Source organism: Pipistrellus hanaki (genome assembly GCF_964339955.1).
Source record: "Pipistrellus hanaki genome assembly, chromosome: 1".
Classification (NCBI taxonomy): domain Eukaryota; kingdom Metazoa; phylum Chordata; class Mammalia; order Chiroptera; family Vespertilionidae; genus Pipistrellus; species Pipistrellus hanaki.
This window is the reverse complement of record NC_140503.1, coordinates 118,687,127-118,707,809: the sequence shown is the minus strand read 5'-3', so window position 1 is coordinate 118,707,809 and position 20,683 is coordinate 118,687,127. Positions and strand designations below refer to the sequence as shown.

Genomic DNA, 20,683 nt, shown 5'->3' with positions numbered 1-20,683 from the left:
GCGTACTTTTTTGATAAAATCTCACAGCAAAGTAGGAATAGAGGAATCAGACCTCAACAAAATAAAGGTCATATATGACAAACCTATAGCCAATATTATACTGAATGGGCATAAACTAAAACTATTTTCCTTAAGAATAGGAACAAGACAGGGATGTTCCCTTTCACCACTCTTAGTCAACCATAGAATCCTGGTCCACTAATTTGTGCACCAATGGGGTCTCTGGGCCAAGCTTACGGGATCGTGCTAAAACCGGCTCTCTGGCATCCTCTGAGGGGTCCTGGATTGTGAGAAGGTACAGGCTAGGCCAAGAGACCCCATTGGTGCATGATCAGGGCCAGGGACAGATGTGGGAGGTTGGCCAGCTGGGGAGGACTCCAGGGCATGTCTGGCCCATCTCGCTCAGTCCCAATTGGCCAGACCCCAGCAGCAAGCTAACCTACCAGTCAGAGTGTCTGCCCCCTGGTGATCAGTGATTGAGCAGTGATTGAGCAGCCTTAGCATATCATTATCATATTACACTTTGATTCGTTGAATGGCTGACTGGACAATCGGACACCTACCATATTAGGCCTTTATTATATACTAGAAGCCTGATGCATGAAGATTCATGCTAGAATGGGCTTTCCTTTCCCTGGCTGCCAGCACTGCCTTTCTACTCTGGCCCAGCACATTTTTGCTCAGGCCCCAGAGCTGCCTCTTTCTGCTCTGGCATGCCTTCCCACGCTGCTTAGAAGCCCTGAGAGACTGGGGGTGGGGCAGAACGCCTGTATCCCACCCCCATCACTTGGCACCTGTGTATGCAAATTAACCGTCATCTTTGTTGGATTAATTTCCATATCATTCCTAATCCATCTTTGTTGGATTAATTTTCATATCACTCCTGATCTAGCAGATGAATGGGCAATTTACATATTTGTCTATTATTAGGTAAGATAGGATAGATTGGAACTCTTAGCCTTAGCGAGCATATAAGAAGAAAAAATAAAGGAATCCAAATTGTAAAGGAGGAATTAAAACTGTCATTATTTGCAGATGACATGGTATTTTACATGCAAAACCCTAAAGACTCCACCAATAAACTAGATTTAATAAATGAATTGGCAATGTAGCAGGATACAAAATTCACACCCAGAAATCAATGGCATTTTTATATACCAATAATGAACTCCCAGAAAGAGGAACTAGAAAAATAATACAATTTACCATTGCAACAAAAATAAATTAAGATACTTAGGAATAAACTTAACCAAGGAGGTAAAAGATTGGTACTTGGAAAACTACAGGTTGTTGAAAAAAGAAATAGAGGAAGATATAAATAAGTGGAAGAATATATTGTGTTCATAGATTAGTAGAATTAACATAATTAAATGTCCATATTACCCAAAGCAATCTACAGATTTAAGGCAATCCCTATTAAAATACCATTGGCATATTTAATAGACCTGGAATAAATGCTTTGAACATTTATATGGAACCATAAAAGACCCCAAATAGGAATAGCTGCAGCAATCTTGAAAAAGAAGAACAAAAGTTGGAGGGATCATAATACCAGATATCAAGCTGTTTTACAAAGCCACTGTGCTCAAAACAGCCTGTCACTGGGACAAGAACAAGCATATGGATCAATGGAACAGAACAAAAAACCCAGAAATTGTTCCAAGCCATTGCACTCAATTAATATTTGACAAAGGAGGCAAGAGCATACAATAGAGTCAAGATTATCTCTTCAATAAACGGTGATGGGAAAATTGGAGAGATAGATGAAAAAAATTAAACTAGACCATCAACTTACACCAGTGGTCAGCAAACTGCAGTTCGCAAGCCACATGCAGCTCTTTGGCCCTTTGAGTGTGGCTCTTCCACAAAATACCATGAGCAGGTGCGCATGTACAGTGCGATTGAAACTTCCTGGCCCATATGCAGAAGTTGGTTTCTGGCTCTCAAAAGAAATTTCAATTGTTGTACTGTTGATATTTGGCTCTGTTGACTAATGAGTTTGCTGACCACTGACTTATACCATATAAAAAAATAAACTAAAAATGGGTAAAAGACTTAAATGTAAATCATCAAACCATAAAAAATCTAGAAGAGCCAAAACTGGTTTAGCTCAGTGGATAGAGCGTCGGTCTGTGGACTGAAAGGTCCCGGGTTCGATTCCAATCAAGGGCATGTACCTTGGTTGCAGGCACATCCCCAGTGGGGGGTATGCAAGAGGCAGCTGATCGATGATTCTCTCTCATCGATGTTTCTAACTCTCCCTCTCCCTTCCTCTCTGTAAAAAATCAATAAAATATATTTTTATAAAAAATCTAGAAGAAACCATAGGCAGAAATTCTCAGATATATTGCTCATAGCAATATGTTTGAGGATACAGTTTCTTGAGCAAGGGAAACTAAGGAAAAAATAAACAAAAGGGACTGCATAAAAAAAAAATTCTTCACAGCAAAAGAAACCATCAACAAATTGTAAAGGGAGCCAACTGGATGGAAGCACATATTTGCCAATGATGCACTTGATAAAGGGTTAGTATTCAAAATATATAAGGAACTCATACAACTTCACAAAAGGAAGACAAACAATCCAATTAAAAACTGGGCAAAGGCCCTAAATAGATACTTCTCTAAAGTGGACATATACATTACTAAGAGACATATGAAAAAATGCTCTAAGTCACTGATCATCAGAGTGATGCAAATTAAAATGACAATGAGGTATCACATCACACCTGTCAGAATGGCTACCATCAACAGATCAACAAGTGACAAGTGGTGGCAAGGTTGTGGAGAAAAGGGAACTGCTGGTGGAAATGGAGTCACTGTGGGAAACAGTATGGAGTTTCCTCAAAAAATTAAATATGGAACTGCCATTTGACCCGGTGATACCACTTCTATGACTATATTCTTTTTTTATTCTTTTTTAAATATATTTTTATTGATTTTGTACAGAGAGGAAGGGAGAGAGATAGTTAGAAACATCGATGAGAGAGAGTCATCCATCAGCTGCCTCTTGCACACCCCCAACTGGGGATATGCCCGCAACCAAGGTACATGCCCTTGACCGGAATCAAACCCGGGACCCTTCAGTCCCCAAGCCGACGCTCTATCTATTGAGCCAAACCAGTCCAGGCTCTATGAATATATACTAAGTAATCAGGAACACCATCAGAAAGAATATATGCACACCTATGTTCAAAGCAGCACAATTTATAATAGCTAAGATCTGGAAACAGCCCAAGTACCCATCAGCAGATGAGTGGATAAAAAAGCTGTGGTACATTTATACCATGGAATACTCTTCAGCAATAACAAAAAAACAACAAAACAAAACAAAACACCCTTTGAGGCAGCGTGGAGGGACCTGGAGAACATTATGTTAACAGAAATAAGCCAGTCAAAGAAAGACAAGTATCACATGAGCTCACTCATATGTGTAATCTAATGAACAAAATAAACTGATGAATGAAACTAATCCAGAGACAGAGAAGCATGAGACAGATCATTGAATCTCAGAGGGAGAGCAGAGGTGGGTATGTGGGTGGGAAGACATAGACCAAAGAATTTTTATGCATATATATGCATAACCCATGGACAGGAACAACAGGGTGGTCAAGGTCTTGGATAGGGAGCTGTGGTGGGCTAGAAGGGATTAATGGGGGCATAAAGGGACATGTGTAATAGATACTTTTAACAATGAAGATTTTAAAAGAATGAAAGGCTTATAACAATACTCAGCTAATAAATACTTATTAAATGAATATTGTTTATTATTACTTCAACATAAACAATTTCATGGGTTAATGTTGATTGTCTAAAACATTTGGCATAAATGAAGAGCTATTTCCAAAGCAGCTTCCCAGTTGTGATGAGCACAGAGTGGCCTCATGTGCTGAAAACAGGGCTTCTGTCCTCCTTCCAGTTGACTACAGAAGCCGCAGGATTCTCTGTCTGAACTTGAGAATTGTGGTCTAGGACTCTTTGCCAGCTGGAGAAAGGCAGAGAAGCAGCTGAGATTTATAGGTCCGCCCGGACTTTCATCATCATGGCACCTCCGCAGACACTTCCTGAGCAGATGAGTCATGCTTCCTGGAAATGTCTTTCACAGAAAGTTCTCTTCTAAGAGGCCTGGCATTTGGCTTAGAAGTCAGAGATAAGTTATTTCAATTCTGTGAACAACTGCTATTCAAACACATGCATAAAAGTGACAACAGTATTCCAGACAACTCAGTTTATGATTCTATACCAGATGAGTCTAACATTGCACAAAGCATGATCTACAATAGATTAAAAAAGAGTTTAGAATGAAGAGTATCTATTGGTTAAGTAAGCCAAATACGTTGTAGTGTCAATAAGTGTAACCAGAAGCATTTTATAAAAAATTGAAGATGCTAAAGGTGCCCAGGTAAAATGCTATTTAATTATAAAAAGTTAAAATGAGTGATATATCAGTGCGATTACAATCCCGTTTCTCAAAAGGAAACGCTGATCTTTCCTGACCATCCCTCACAGTAAAGGATTGCATGCCATTGCTTTAATTTGCTGCAGTTAATGAGGCAAACCCACCAGCCTTCCAAAGAGAGGCTTTGCTCTCAGATTCCAAAGAAAGTCTGTGTGTTTCCCCCTCACTATTCTCTCAAACATGAATGCAGAATCCGGATGAGTAATAATGAGATCTATAGATACTTTCCACACAACCCGAAAGCCACTAACATTACATTAGATGCTCAGAGCTCACATTGCTCTCCCCACGTTCCTCTTAGCAGAGGTCTGCTCAGCAAGGCCAGCGGAGGCAAGGAGTGGAGGCCTCTTCCACCGTCTAACGGGCACACAGCAATCAGGATTCTAAATTTTAAAGTTAGGAGTCCTTGTGTTTTAGTTAATTATATTAATTTTCTACATTTTAAAATAGTAAAGATTTCCTATTGTAATATCTCAGATGATTTATTTATTTATTTATTTATTTGTTTATTTATTTATACTCTATCTTTAGTTCTTACATTTACTGTTTAACAGGCTTTCTTTCCCGCTGCCCCAGTGGGGATGAGTCTGCATGGCAGGTGCTAGGGTCTCTGGCTCCGGGATCTGTGATTTCACCTTCCCTGTTTCCGAGTCCATCTGTAGCAGATGGTGAGGCTTTTAGGAGGCAGAATAATTCTTTTAAATGTTTAGTACTTCACTGTAGCGATCCAGTTGGCAGAGGGAAGGCTACGGTTCATGGAACTAAATGTTTATGTACACACAGGAGAGTGTGCCTGGCTTTCACAGCAGTTCCCTCACCACGAGGGAGGGAATTAGGCATCTAGTGCTCCATCAGTGACTATCACAACTTAATGTTTGTAAGACGTCTTTAGTCTGTGAACATCTCAAGCAGTGTTTTTAAATAAAGAATTAGTCTAATTAATAATAAAAATTTAGTTACTATAATAAAGGGAGCACAAGGGACAAAATATGGTTTTAAACTAATCTAGGGGGAGATTACCTTCTATAACAACATTTTAATAGCCTTATTTTCATGAATAATCTTGAGATACATCTAAAAGACTATGGAGATAGACAGAATAATATTTTTCCTAGACCAGCTGGGTATTGAGAACCTAAAAGGGTATGAAATTTTGAGGTTGGAAAAACATTACCAGTGCATATCTACATTGTTATGTTAATTGGTCCCCAAAGATAATGCTTCAAAAGTAAGCTTATCTGATCACACCGGAATCCACATATTGCCATTGCAGGAAATTTGGAAAATATAAAAAAGCCTAGATAAAATAAAAATAACCTAAATTACATCACTGTTGATAATTTTCATCTGCATTCTTTCCTGTAGCCTCTCCCTATGTATTTATTTACTCTATGTTAATATTCTAAGGGGATCATCCTGTTCATACTCATTCCCCCATAACTTTTTCCCATGAAACAAGAGCTTGTGAATGTTTCTCCATGTCATTTACTATGATATACCACATTATTTACAACACTGCATCTTCCAGCATTATAATGTAGCCACCAATTCTTGTCATAGAGCATTCAGAGTCTTCAAATACCTACGTTACAAACAATGCTGCCATAAACATCTTTGTAGTTAAATCTTGGATAAACTTAGACTTTAAGTTTAAGAAACACGGTAACAACTTAAAGTTGATTAGACAATGATTTAAAAAAAAGTCATGACTAGACAACGATGATTAGACAATGATTAAAAAAAAAAGAAGAAAAAGAAGAAGAAGAAGAAGAAGAAGAAGAAGAAGAAGAAGAAGAAGAAGAAGAAGAAGAACAACCACCAAATCAGCCTCGGAGGCTTCCACAATGAGTAATAGAAAGAAAGCAGAAATAAAAATGAAAATGCACTACTAAGAGCAGACAACAACCAACCACTGCCTGGAAGGGAGACTATATGGTCTATTTGTGACAGCCCTCTAATGCTGAGTGACACAAAGTAATGTGGTCTCTCGGTGGGTTTTATGTCATGCGATGCCCAGCAATGTGAGTAATTCTTTAATTTTAGACTGGTATTTCACATTTCCTGCCCCACCCTGCCAGCACATGGCCGCATGGCTTTTCCTGTGCCTTGGGGAAGATGTGTGCCTGTGTAACAGAGTTCCCTGTGTGGGACCACGTGTCTAATTGTTGGGGGTGAAATGGCACCGGGTGCTGCCAGCGATTAGGCCTTGGTTCAGCAACCTTGGTTCCTGAGTTCAGCTGCCAGTAAGAGAAGAATTCAGAGCCAAGCAACTCAAACCATAGTAAAAGTTTATTTGGGACGTCACAGTGGGAGGAAGAGTGAACCAGCTGGGCGGGGTCCCAGGAAACAAGATACAGAGGCAAAGAGAGGCCCTTGGAACTTAGGAGAAAGAAAGCAAAGCACAGTGGAGAAGACTCGAGGGGCGTGCTCTAGAGAGTGCGAGTGTGCCCTGGGTTCTTTGACTTTATGGTGGGGACTTAGGGGAGGTCTCAGGGGGAGGATCTCAGTAGAATATTTTTCAGCTTTCCAGGTGTGTCCCCTCAAGATACGGGTCCCCACTGATTGGTTGGTGCCAGGGCAGGAGCCATTAGTCATCACAGCTGGTCATGATGTCAGCCATGGCATTGCCCAGCCTGGCTTTGCTGCTTTTCTGGGCCTGGAGCTGAAACACAACTGAGGCCTCAATATTATCTCTAGTTTGACCAAAATTCTGTTCCTGTGGGCAAGTGACTGAAGGCTCTGCTTCCAAGATTATTTGATGCCGGTCAGAAAACCTCATTTTCCGAGGGTTTAGTGCTGAAAGGACTGATTATGCAAGGATTAGCATGGAAGTTGTATGAAGCTATTCTCAAGGCCCCTTGTTCTTCCTCTAAATGGGCCTACTGTGTGACCAGCGACATACCAGGGAGGAAAAGTTAGGGGAGGGTCTGAACCACACGACCAGCGACATGGAAGGTCAGGAGGTCTAAAGTGCATGGCCATTCTTACGCTAGGGGAGGAAAGGTCACCCTGGGGGTGAGGTCCTTGTTTTCTCAGTTTTTTGTTGCTAGGCACCCAGGGTTTTCTGTCGCAGGCTTGTCATCCTGCTCTGCTCATGCCTGTCTAAGTGCCCACCGCATAACGGAGGAGACTTCACCTCCCCGGGTCATCCCAGAGCCACCTCGAGTTCACCATGCTCTGTATTCGCTCTCTTCTTGATGCCCGTGTCATTTATGCTCCACAGTTTGATTAGTTTTCATCCCTGAGCTTTTCTCACCCACGTGGGAGCCTTTTACCCCACTCTGTGATGCTTGCTGGACACTTCCCACTGTTGTTACAGGGCCAGTTCAAAGCCCTTCGCATTTAATGTTAACTCCAAAAGTTCTAAGTTTATCCAGGAGATTTGTGAATAAACTTTGGCAGCAACATTCTTAACCAGTTCTCTAAAAAGGCAGTTCCTGTGGATCCCATTTCAGTTGTTGTTCAGGGTGGGGCAATCTGCAGAGATGCTCCAAAAATTCACCAGTCTCCACCCCTTTGGAGCTCCAGTGGCTAAGCAGGGAGAACTGTAGGCTGGCCCGACAGAAAAGGCAGAGGAGGCTGCAACAGGCAAAAACACATGTAGAGCCATTTTCCTTACAGTTGTCTCTTCTCTCACCACCTGCTGACAGTCTTCCTAACGTTCCCTTTACCACCATCTCCTGCCAGGATCCACCATCTGCTCCTCCCTGACACAAATACCACGTTTTCATTTTCCTCCACAGTATGATTTGTGTAGGGCTGTGCACCACACACATCAGGAAGGGGCTCAGTCTCCTCACACCACTAGGTTGTCTTAGCAACACATGGTAAGTCATGGCTGTCCACCTCCTCGCAAGTGATTCATTGATTTGTTGCTTCCCTGTCTGGTCAGTCAGGGATGATTTCTGTGAAATGTTGTACATAAATCAGCTCAAGTTCTCTCTAGCCACCATATTTTTTTCCCCCCTCTCTCAAAGGTATTTCTGAAATCGTTTCTTAGGAAAAAAATGTTGGTTCCCTTTGCCTCTGACCAAGAGTTAGAATAACATTTTGAGCATATTCCACATGCCAGGCCTCACACTTAAACTAGCACATGATTTGTCTCACTTGCTATTTAAAACAACCTTATGAGGTAAGAACCATCATGAGGCCAAATTTATAAAAATATTTTTAATTAAAGAGATTAAGTAATTTTTGCAATATGTTATTCTCAGCATATTTTAGATCTGGGCTGGACTGTGAATCTACACAGACCCTGACACTGGCCATATTGAATATACCCTACTGTGTTCCTACAGTGCAATTTCTTTCCTGCTTCCAAATGAATTCTAATCTTCTATTAGTGATATTGACTTAAAAAACACACCACTGTATGAACTCACTAAGTATAGTCCTCAGAAATTTAACTATTTTTCTTACATTGACTAGAATTTTTGTTCTCTACAATTATTAAGGGATTCTCTAGTACACCTGGAACTCTCCCAGATAAGTTATTTCAATTACATATTAAACCCTGAAGGTTAAACTTTTTGGAATTTTTAAAGATTTATAATAGAAAATGGACCCAAAATTTTTTTCCCGTATTTTAATGACAGTATCCCAAAGAAACTTTTGGTTTAATTTAGCTACATTTACTATATTTATTAATTCTTAAAATTAGTACTCTACTATAAAAAAGGAATGTCCTTCCAGAAAATTTTCAATAAGAAAAACAATAGTTTTTAAAAGAACGAATTAGATACCAATCTAAAATAGAAAAGACTGAGTATTAGTTGTTACCATGTTTCTAAAATGTGTTTAGAAGTCAGCCTATGTACATCCCAATCTCATACATATGAGATAATTAGTTATAATTTTATTCTTACCAGTTACACACACACCAATAATTTAGCAGCAAGAGACACTTTGAAAGCACACCCTGTTCTGAGAGTCCTTATAGTTTATGAACTTGGTTCCACTGAGGGAGGAGGCTGAGATGCACATTAGCTGTCTGGGTTCCTCCAGACTTGAGTTCCAATGACTCCTAAAGTTCCTACAAAACCCTTCACCTTATAAAAATTGTTAGATATGTTTTCTGTCTGTGATGCGTTTTTGCTTTCATATTTTTCAACTTAATATTTAGTGGGAATCCAAAAATCATTTTATATTGCAACTGGAGTCTGAAGTCACTAATGTTCCGATAGCCTATGCATGTGTCAAATTATCAAAGGAAGTAGATAGAAGTTGGTAAATGTGGCTAGGCAAGAGGTTTCCTTCCTCTTTGAATGTCCTAAGCGTGGTTGAGGATATTTCATAGTGGGAGAAGGATCCAAGCCACAAAAATCCTAAAGGAATAGTCTCCTTAAGGGAATAACTGAAAACATTCTACAAAAGAGGTTTTGTGTAGACACATATCTACATTTGAAGACACATTTAATGGCTAACTTGAAAATATAAGCATCATTCCAGGTATTTAAAGAAAACGCCTCAAACACAGTTACACAAATTAGAAGTGCATATTCAAAGTGAGAATCTCACTCTTTCTCTTCTTAATTTCTATTGGTTGCCTTAATATGGATTTAATTCCAACTTCAAATATTTGTTCAGACCTAATTGTTCTTTAGGCTTTCCAAAAGAGGGGAAATCATACTCTTAGCAGGACCAATGCTTGCCAGTAGTTGCAATGAGTCACAGCTGGAAGGTCCTGTGGTTAACATTTTGCTCTGAAAACAGAATCAGAGGGCTCCAAGGGGTTGCCATGGTAACCAGTATTTGTATACTTTGAAAAATGACTGTTCCTGTTTTGTGTGGTAAATTTATCCGGGAATGAATTGCAGAGGTGACGTTAGCCATCTGTGTGAATACAAACAAAAAATCTGATTTAATTAAGTGTAAACTTTAGAAGGACATACATTTGGGGATATGAGATTACTTTTTGTATAGAGGTATTATTTTGTACTAATTAATTTATTTGACATTATGTTTAAGCATTTTCATCAATGTCTATTTGATATTTATTTTAATGTACCATTCTCTTCCTTCCAAAGGCAAAAAAAACTTCTTTCATCAGTGCTCCCCCCAAACCCACTCCCTGTACCCTTGCCCCCATCCCATTCACAAGGTGTTATTTAAAAATGACTGGGATTCAGGGACTCTCCTTCAATGAAGTAATCCTATCTGAAAAGAAGAAAAAAAAAAAATCCCCGTCAAAATCTTGTGAAAATGTCAGCTTGCTTGCTTTCTTTCTTTTCTTTCTTTCTTTCTTTCTTTCTTTCTTTCTTTCTTTCTTTCTTTCTTTCTTTCTTCCTTCCTTCCTTCCTTCCTTCCTTCCTTCCTTCCTTCCTTCCTTCCTTCCTTTCTCTTTCTTTCTTTCTTTCTTTCTTTCTTTCTTTCTTTCTTTCTTTCTTTCTTTCTTTCTTTCCTTCCTTCCTTCCTTCCTTCCTTCCTTCCTTCCTTCCTTCCTTCCTTCCTTCCTTCCTTCCTTCCTTCCTTCCTTTCTTCCTTTCTTTCTTCCTTTCTTTCATGTATTTTATTGAGTTTTTACAGAGAGGAAGAGAGAGGCACAGAAAGCTAGAAACATCGATCAGCTGCCTCTTGCACACCCCCTACTGGTAATATGCCCAGGACCAAGGTACATGCCCTTGACAGGAATCGAACTTGAGACCCTTTCAGTCTGCAGGCCGACACTCTATCCACTGAGCCAAACCGGTTTCGGCAAAATGTCAGGTTTCTTAAACTTGCTGAGCTTGGAGACAAAATTACTGTACTGCTTAGGACCTTGAATAGAATCTGAAATATGGTTCCTCTGAATGTCACTGGCTAGTGTTTCAGAAGATCCACCAAGCTTAGAGCAATATGGTTATAGAGAAATCTTACCTGTGTTTTATTGGATGAAAATGAAATAATTAAACGTTTGGTCATTGGGCTACAAAGTTAAGAATGAGCCTTTTGGAGTGGAAAACAGTAGAATGCTTTCTTGCTTATTATGCCTCTGCTTGGGAACAGTATGTTTATTTCTGAATTAATTGTTTTGACTGGGATTCCTACGCTGAACTTAAAAAGAGTGGAGCTGAGATAAATAGCCTACAGTGAGGCAGTACTTTAGCAGTAAACAGATTGCAACATGGACCTTCTGCCCCCCCTCCACCTCCACCTCCTGCATTGGAGTGGGACCTGCGGGCTGTGGCCAAAGCTTTTGTTGTGGTTACCTGTTCTTTTTACTATTTTGTTGTTTTATTCTTTTTCTTAGTTTTGCTTATTCATTATGGCTTCCATCAAATATTTAGAATATTAGACACTTGATAATAAATATACACATTTGAAGCATCATTATTAAAAAGATACAAAGGAAACTGAATTGATAAGCCTGAAAAATAAATTTTATCTTTATTCCTTCGCTTCAAATGCTTAGGTTTACAGTGATTGATATAATGGATTTCTGAGCTTCTTTTTAAATCTCTGCTGCCCTCTCTCCAAATCTTGCAAGCATGTATGTCTATTGAACAGCCAATTTTGACAGCTCAGAATGAGACAAGCCAAGATATATGAACCTGAGATTCACATGACCTTAAACAGTTCCAGACCCTTTGCTGCCTCATTGGAGCTGGGACTTAGGACTATAAAACCCTAATCTGTATCTAACTCTGCAGTTAGTTTTATATCATAACACGTTAGTATTGTAAATAAAAATAATTTGGTCAATTTGGAATTTGTTGAATCAAGATTACACATTTTCCTTGCAGACACATGCAAACATATCCACTCTCACATACTCTTACATATGTGTAATCTCTAAGATAATAATCAAGGAAGTTCATGATCAGTACCTTTCCCTTCGTTGCCATCCCAAGGATAACTGAAACGTATTTAAGTGAATAGTAGGAGGTCAAAAGAAAATACAATGGCCTTTACCTTTTCCATCTGACAAACCATGAGGAAGACAGTACTTTTGGAGTATCTTTCCTGATTGGAGAAATATGGCAGAGAGGTTTATTTTTTTAGTTTAAAGGTATACCTGATGAAATTATTAAATGAGGCAGGTAAAAGGTGCACAATAGGATATATAAATACCTCAGTGGGAAAATGGGTCTTAGCAAAAAAATTCTAAGAGAAGAATACAAATGGGCAATACACATGAGAAAAAAAAATCAACCACAAAATAACACAAATTAAGACAATTATAAAACACACACACAAATTTTCACTGTTATTTAAAAATAATAGCCACAGTTGTCAAAGCTCTACCACACAAAGCATTTCTGTAAATTGCTGGTGGGAGGGTACATTGCTGTAAACTTTCTGGTAAGAAATGAACTAATATACATGAAAGCCAAGAAAGATTATACTCTTTGATTCATTTCCCTTATAGGAATCTCCTGGGGAGAACTTTAAATATTAGGCAAATATTTATTTTGGCAAAAATGTTGGAAATATCCTAACTGAACAACAACAGGATTGTATTGTAAATAACATTTCTGTTACCATTAAAAACATTTATATGCATTATATAATGACATGCTTAGTATAAAACAGGGAACACAATGACATGTTAGCCCAAATTATACATACATATACCCTTACACACATATGTACATAAACACATACAAATGAAAAAAAGATTGGCAAGCTAAACTTCTGGCATTAACAAAATATCAACAGTGATTATCTTCAATGTGATTAATTTTTTATTTTCCATTTTCATATCTTTAAAAATGTCTGATATTTTATAGTTAGTACTTATTTAAAAATGTTCATCTTACAGTTAAATTTATTGAGCTTCACTTGTGTGTCAATATGTGAACACATCTCATTCAGCCTACTATTTCCTTATTCTGTGTATGAATTATACTTTGGAGGGAATTTGCTAGGCTGACATAACACCAAACAATATTTGGATTTCTAAATTATTTGGCTTAGACATCACCCCCATCACTCTCTCTCTCTCTCTGGTTTTCTATTTTGCATTCTTATGTTAAGCATCTGGTACTCGACCTGCCTAAGCAGATTTAGCCTTAACTTTTGAGCCAAGGAACAGATTTTGCTATATGAGTAGCCTTTACTTTTTCCATCTGACAAACAATGTGAAGCTTTTTTACATCGGGAGTTTCCCCTTTGATTTCAGCTCTATGACGGCTCACGGAGGATAGGACGCTATTGTGGAACAGACATGCCACCTCCAGGGAGTACCACAGGCTCCGTCCTGCGAGTGCTGTTCCACACCGATGCTGTTGGTAACAATGAGAAAGGATTCCAGATGCAGTGGTTCGTTCATGGTAAGCCAAGGCCGGTATCAGTCATAGTTCATAGTTGCTATTTGACAAGAATTGGCCCCATTTCAAGTCTATTTGAAAACTATACCATCAACACTAATTAAACTGAGTGGTAATCTTGTGTTGGTTCTTAGAAAATTTTACTCAATCATTGCTGGCTCTTGGAGAGTTAATGCCTATTAGGGCTAAGAGAGGAAGTGATGTCAAAGTGGACAGGATTTGGATAATTGCTTAGGTAGGTGCAGGGATACATTGCTTAAGAGGAAGAAAGAAGCAGAATGAAGTTTCTAAGAGTGAAGATCTATAGTTGGGTTTGGCAAGGAAATTACAAGGTAGGATGGGGGCCTCTTAGGGAGAATGGAATACAATGAGATTTAAGGCTTATTCTGACATAAGGAGAGAACGAATGATGGGATAGAAGGAAAAGAGAGTCAATCAGAGAGAAAGGGAGGAGCAAGGATTGCACAAGGAAGCAGGAGGAGAACTAGTAATGCCCCAAGCCAGGTAGAGCCACGTCAGAGAACTGTGTGGTTCAGGAAGCAGGTAGGGTCGCTCAGATGGTGAGAGCATTGTCACAATATGCCAAGGTTGTGGGTTTGATCCAGTTAGGGCCACATACAAGAATCACCCCCCAAAAATGCATAAATAATTTGAACAACAAATCGGTGTCTCCCTCCTCTCTAAAAAAATCAATAAAGTAAAAAACTTTTCATTTTTCTGAAGATGAAAATTCATTTTAAAAATATTTACTTATTAAATTGGTTAGGATGACATTGGCCAACATGAACATATAGGTTTCAGGTGTGCGTTTCTATGCTACGAGACCTGTATATTGCACTGTGTGTCCACCACATGAAAATTCATTTTTAACAGTAGTTCTGAAACTTCTAGACTGACCTCATGTGGCCCAGTCTAAAGGGAGTTATTCTCTAAACCTACTCCCAAAAGCAGCAGCAGAGTCACCTGGAACTTGTTAGAAATGCAAATTCTCAGGGCCCATCCCAGACTTTCAAAATCACAAACAGGAGGCCCAATAATCTCTCCTAACTGGTCGGTCTCCCTGGTGATTAATGTTTGAGGACCACTCTCCTAGGGTGATCCAGACTTGAAAATTACAGTCCTTGTGAAAATTATAGTAACAGTTCTCAACCACCGTTCAGGACTCACTGGTCTGTTTGAATCAATTCGAAAGAGAAAAGGAGTTGCAGTGTTATACCCGGAACCACACACAGACATCCAAGCTATGGCCTCACTGTCAAAACCAGGGGTGAGCCCACAGCGAGGGCCCGAATATGTGTCATGGTTGACCCTTGAAGGTTTTTAACATCATAGTGCATTTATCATATAAACCTCATGCTATATATAACTGAATAGCCCTGTTGTATATTTAAGAGTGTTAGACATTCTGAGACTACGAACTGGAGACTGAGTATATTTCTGCTAAAAAAAATAAGAACGGGATTTTCAGTGTTTAAAATATTCAGTGGTTATCCACAGAGCCACTTGTAGTTTGAAATACAGATTATGAATTCCCCAAGTAAATGAACTATAATGATTAAGCTTGTAGAAGTTCTTGACCATCCTCTACACCAAGTAGATAAATTTAACCTTTGAGAATGCCAGTTTGTGGATCTATTAAATGAAGGGACTGGATTGATTCATCTCTATAATACAGCTTGTCTCTAGTATTCTGTGACTTAGAAATGGTGTGATTCTAAGGAACCTTGTGACAGTGTGAAAAGCCCTACAAGAAATGAAAATCTTGGGAAATGACCCAGATCTTCAAGGACAATTGTTATTTTCCAGACAACAATTCTCAGGCTTTTATATACAGCACAAGTGAATAACTTGTTCTGATGCAGGGCTGGGGCGGGGGTGGCACTGAGGTAAGGCCCATAAACCCTCATTTATAAAAAGGTCCCAGGCAATGTCTGTGGTGCTACTCTGTAGACCATACTTTGAGGAGCAGGAAGAGCAGATGTTAAGGCTGGAGAAATAAAATGATAGAAAGAGCATTCACTGAATCTAGTGGAAACTTTGGGGTGCTCCCTGGACTCACTGTAATAGCTGCAGAATCATATCTTCAATATTGCTATGTTAATAGGATAAGAGTGGGGACCCCGTAAGAAAAAGAACCTTATTGCTTAAGAGATCCAAAGAGGTGAAGACTTTCACCTGTGACAGAAGATGGAAATTAAGAAATGTTAACAGAGTGGTTCTTAGCCCTAGATACACCCTGGATTTGCCTGGTGGTTTCTAAAGAGTTCCATATCTGGGTTCCAGTTTCCAGAGAGAGGATTCAATTGTTCTGCAGTGGGACCTTGACTATTGCTGACTTAAAAAAACAACAAATCCCTAAGTAATTCCGGAAGGAGAGTTTTTGGAGCAGTGACTTTGCTGGTCACATCTCTCTCCTCCGTGGGCTGCTTCCCCTCCCGTCCAGGCTGTTCTAGCTATGTTAGCCCCAGGCCACCTGAGGAGTGTGATTTAATGGTCATTATTAACTGTACCAGTTACTGTGTCACTGGGTTCTCCCCACCAACATGCTAGAGGTGTCTGTCTCCTCTGCTGACAGCGTTTCTGTTGGGGAATTTTTTCCTATCAGCTCCATTTGAAATTTGTCTTCATAGGAGGAGTCAGAGAAACCCTCTGTCTATTGTCTTTTCCTGTTTACTATTTCAAAACTTTCTCCTAATTGCTGAACATTTGCTAAGCTTGGATCTAGAGTTATGCAACAAAGTTTTTGCCAGCTGGAACCAGAACTGAAAAAAATTTTTTTTTTTTTTTAACTCTGTGTTACCCGCTGTATGTAAATTATGCATGGGAAAAACCTTCTGGAAGGGGATGGTTAGTGGTCTAGATCAGTGAAAAATTAATGAAATTATTGTGTATGATAGTTATGCAATAGCACAAGTACCCCGAGCCCATACTCTGCATCTGACTAGGTCTGTAGCCTGAGAGGAGGGGCCCACTTCCTACCCACTGGAGGTAAACTGAAGACATAAATCTGACTCCTCAGTTATCCATGTCCTCATTCCAGATGTTAAGGAAATATGGGGGCCATGTGCTGTGGAAGAGCTGGGGACAGGGTGTGGCTGCGACCAGCAGGCCTGCTCCCCCTCTCCTAGAGCTTACAGTGATGGGGAGAAGTAGCCATCAAGCAAGAAGCACACAAATACATATAAATGCTACGTGCCAGGAAGCACACAAAAGAGGATTTGACATTGACAGGAGGTCAGAGAAGACTTGCATGAAAATGGGCCCTTTGAACTAAAATCTAAGAGTAAGCAAGATGTCAACTAGATAAATAGGAGGAAAAGATTCCCAGTAGAAGGAAGACCCAGTGAATGGAGCGTGAAGAGTTATCCATGTGTGAGGGACCCCGAAGTCCAGAGTGGCTGGAGTTCAAAGTCAAGGGGAGCAGTGCTGAGCTAAGCAGCAGCCAGAGCATTAGGGTCACACATGGCAGGCAGAGGGACCCCATGGTCTCTTTTATGTAAATCTGTCAGATTTCAAATAATCAAGTTTTGAGTGGGATCTTGAAGGACTAAAGTATCAAGGCATGTTGTGGGACTCCAAATATGAAATAAAATACTAAACAAACAAATGCAAAATAACTACAATAATTAGTCTCGATTTTCAAATGTAATAGTAACACTTTTTTAAAACTGGAGAATGAAATTGCTACAGATTTGAAGTGACTGAACTTTCATAATAAGTCTATATTACTTTTATAATCAGAAAATGAGATTTCAATTTAAGAACAATGACAGTAGCAGTGCTCTTTTTTAAAATTTCTTTGTTGATTAAAATATTACATATGTGTTCTCATCCCTCCATTAACTTAAACCCCGCCCCACCCCCACTCATGCCCTCACCCCACTGGTGTTTGTGTCCATTGGTTAGGCTTATATGCATGCATACAATTCCTTTGGTTAATCTCTACTTTTTACCCCCATCCTCCCCTACCTTGACAGTCTGATTGATGCTTCTCTGTCTCTGGATCTATGCCTGTTCATCAGTTTATGTTGTTCATTATATTCTACAAATGATGAGATCATGTGGTATTTATCTTTCTCTGACTGGCTTATTTCACTTAGTATAATGCTCTCAGTACCATCCGTGCTGTTGCAAATTGTAAGAATTCCTTCTTTTTTACTGCAGCGTAGTATTTCATTGTGTAGATGTACTGCAGTTCTTTAATCCACTCATCAGCTTATGGGCACTTAGGCTGTTTCCAAATCTTAGCTTTGGTGAATTGTCCTGCTATGAACATAGGGTGCATATATCCTTTCTGATTGGTGTTTCTAGCTTCTTGGGATATATTCCTAGAAGTGGGATCACTAGGTCAAATAGGAGTTCTATTTTTAGTTTTTTGAGGAAACTCCATACTGTTCTCCACTGTGGCTGCACCAGTCTGCATTCCCACCAACAGTGCATAAGGATTCCTTTTTCTCCACATCCTTGCCAACACTTGTCATTTGTTGATTTGTTGATGATAGCCATTCTGTCAGGTGTGAGATGGTACCAAATTGTTGTTTTGATTTGCATCTCTTGAATAGTTAGTGACTTTAAGCATGTTTTCATGTGCCTCTTGGCCTTCCTTCTGTCCTCCTTCAAAAAGTGTCTATTTAGGTCAGTTGTCCATTTCTTTTTATTGTATTGTTTATCTTCCTTTTGTTAAATTGTATGAGTTCCCTGTGAATGTTGGAGATTAAACCCTTACCAGTGATGACATTGGCAAATATATTCTCCCATGCAGTGGGCTTTCTTTTTGTTTTGGCATGGTTTCTTTTGCTATGCAAAAGTTTTTTTGTTTTTTTTATTTTGATGGTTCCATTTGTTTATTTTTTCTTTAGTTTCCATTGCCCTAGGAGCAGTATCGGTGAAGAAACTGCTTTGGCATATATCTGAGATTTCGCTGCTGTGAATTCCTCTAGTATTTTTACAGTTTCCCATCTTATGTTTAAGTCCTGTATCCATTTTGAGTTTATTTTTGTATATGGTGCAAGTTGGTGGTCTAGTTTCACGTAGTAGTGCTCTTGAATGTGTGTTTGTGTGTGTAATGAAAGCGATCCTTTCTGCATCACCTTTCTAAGTCTCACTCGAATCAGAATCAGGTTCCCATGCCCGGCCCAGCACACCCAGCCTGACACGTCATTTCTGAGCATCGCTGCTGAGGAAGAAACCCCACAGGCTTCATGATGCCAATTAATAAATAACCCCGTCTGCAAAATGTGCTTCTTTGTTGACTGCACAAACCTATTCACTTTGAGAAAATGGATCCACAATCGGGCTTTATTTGTGGGCTCATTTCTAAAGTGGCGCGGTGGACCCGAGATGAAAGCACACTGCCTTGCTTTTATTCCAGCCCTCAAAGGGAGTCCCACCCTGCAAAGAAAGACATGGCCACAGTGCCCTGCCTGGCTCCACTGTTGACAGCATTGTCCAGAGGCTGAATCCAGCCCGGGGGCCTCCGCCCGGGTGGCTGAAGGCAATCTAGAGCGTTCTGCGGGAGAGCTGTGTGAATAGGGGCCTCCCGCCAGCTGTGCACACCCCTCTCCTCTGCTCCTTTCTCCCAGAGGCCTGCTGCTTTCACTTGGCAATGGAATCCTGCACACAAACAAGGTCAAGGAGCTTTGTGAGAGAAAGAGTGACATTTGCAAAGAAAGAGAGCCCCTCAGCTGGGAATAGCAGGGGGAGGGCTAAGTGGCATGTGATCAGGAGGTGATGTCACCCCGGACTCTCACAAAGGAAAGTGTAGCCTTTTCTTTGGGGAAATGGATGACATCAGCCCCTCAAATGGGGGCTGGTTGTGTTTTATCTTCCTTTCCGCTACTAATGAGATTTCTCAAGCCTTGAGGGTTTTCAAAAATTGGCCCTGGGGAAAACATTTTAAAAACTTTGTCAAGATCCTCCTCTGTGGCTGGCTTGGTTTGAACCTGAGCCAGCCCTTTCCTGCCTACCTGGGGACATGCAGCACTGGATCAAAGGGCTTTACAAAAATATATCTAGAGAGAGCCCTGGCAAAGAACCTCTATGAGGTCACCAACGTTTCTCTTAAACCTTCCCTCCAGTTCTCTTTCCCTCACTCAGACTTTTCAACAGTCTTTGTTTATTGATGGTCTTTCAGGGGAAATCCTTCTAACTTGTAATGTTTATTACTTTTGGGACTTAGAGTATGTGTGTGGGATGGGAGGCGTGGTGGGCGGGGAGGGAGGAGGGGGAGAAGGGTTCCAGTAGTTTGACCCTTTGAGGACAAAAGTTTTGTGATTTCATTATCCATTTGTCTTTAATGTGAATGCTGAGTAGTCACCCGGAGGGTGTGAGGATGAATACATTGGGCTCCATAAGGAGATCTGCAAAGGACAGGCATTTCGCCATTGTTAATAATGTTATAGTGATTACACGTATCCTCTGTAAGCAGATATTTATTGAGAACATTATTCATTCAGCCAATCAACCAACACATATTGATTCACTATCAGGATCTGGGTGTGGCATTTATAACATAGAGAGTGTATTACCCTGTTTCCCCAAAAATAAGACAGTGTCTTATATTAATTTTTGCTCCCAAAGATGCGCTAGCTCTTATTTTCAAGGGATGTCTTATTTTTCCATGAAGAAGAATACTGTACACATTTATTGTTAAATGAAAATAAAGGAAATTTATTATCTGTATACGGTACGGTAGTACGGTAGTTGTCAACACAAACCAGACAAACTGAATCCTACAGTATCAAGAATTTACTAATTTATTCATTGACAATCATGTCATCATCTTCTGGAACATCATCATAACAATCCAATTCCTGAATTTCCTGGTGAATTTCTTGTGACTCCATTTCTTTCAGAAACAGTGGACCAAATCTCTCGTTTAGCCTAGGGGGGGGGGGGTCTTATTTTCGGGGGGATGCCTTATATTTCACTCAGAAGGAAACCTGTAAGTAGATCTTATTTTCGGAGGATGTCTTATT

At 39.8% G+C, this 20,683-nt stretch overlaps 1 protein-coding gene across 1 annotated transcript in view; it reads left to right on the top strand.

Moving 5' to 3' along the window:
* Positions 1-20,683, top strand: part of CUBN (cubilin) — a gene marked incomplete at its 5' end in the record, with an annotated part of 295,765 nt that overhangs the window by 94,649 nt on the left and 180,433 nt on the right. Inside the window, one exon of the mRNA XM_084880474.1 lies at positions 13,559-13,709. Coding sequence (XP_084736600.1) covers positions 13,559-13,709 — 151 coding nt within the window. The remainder of the gene's footprint in view (positions 1-13,558; positions 13,710-20,683) is intronic.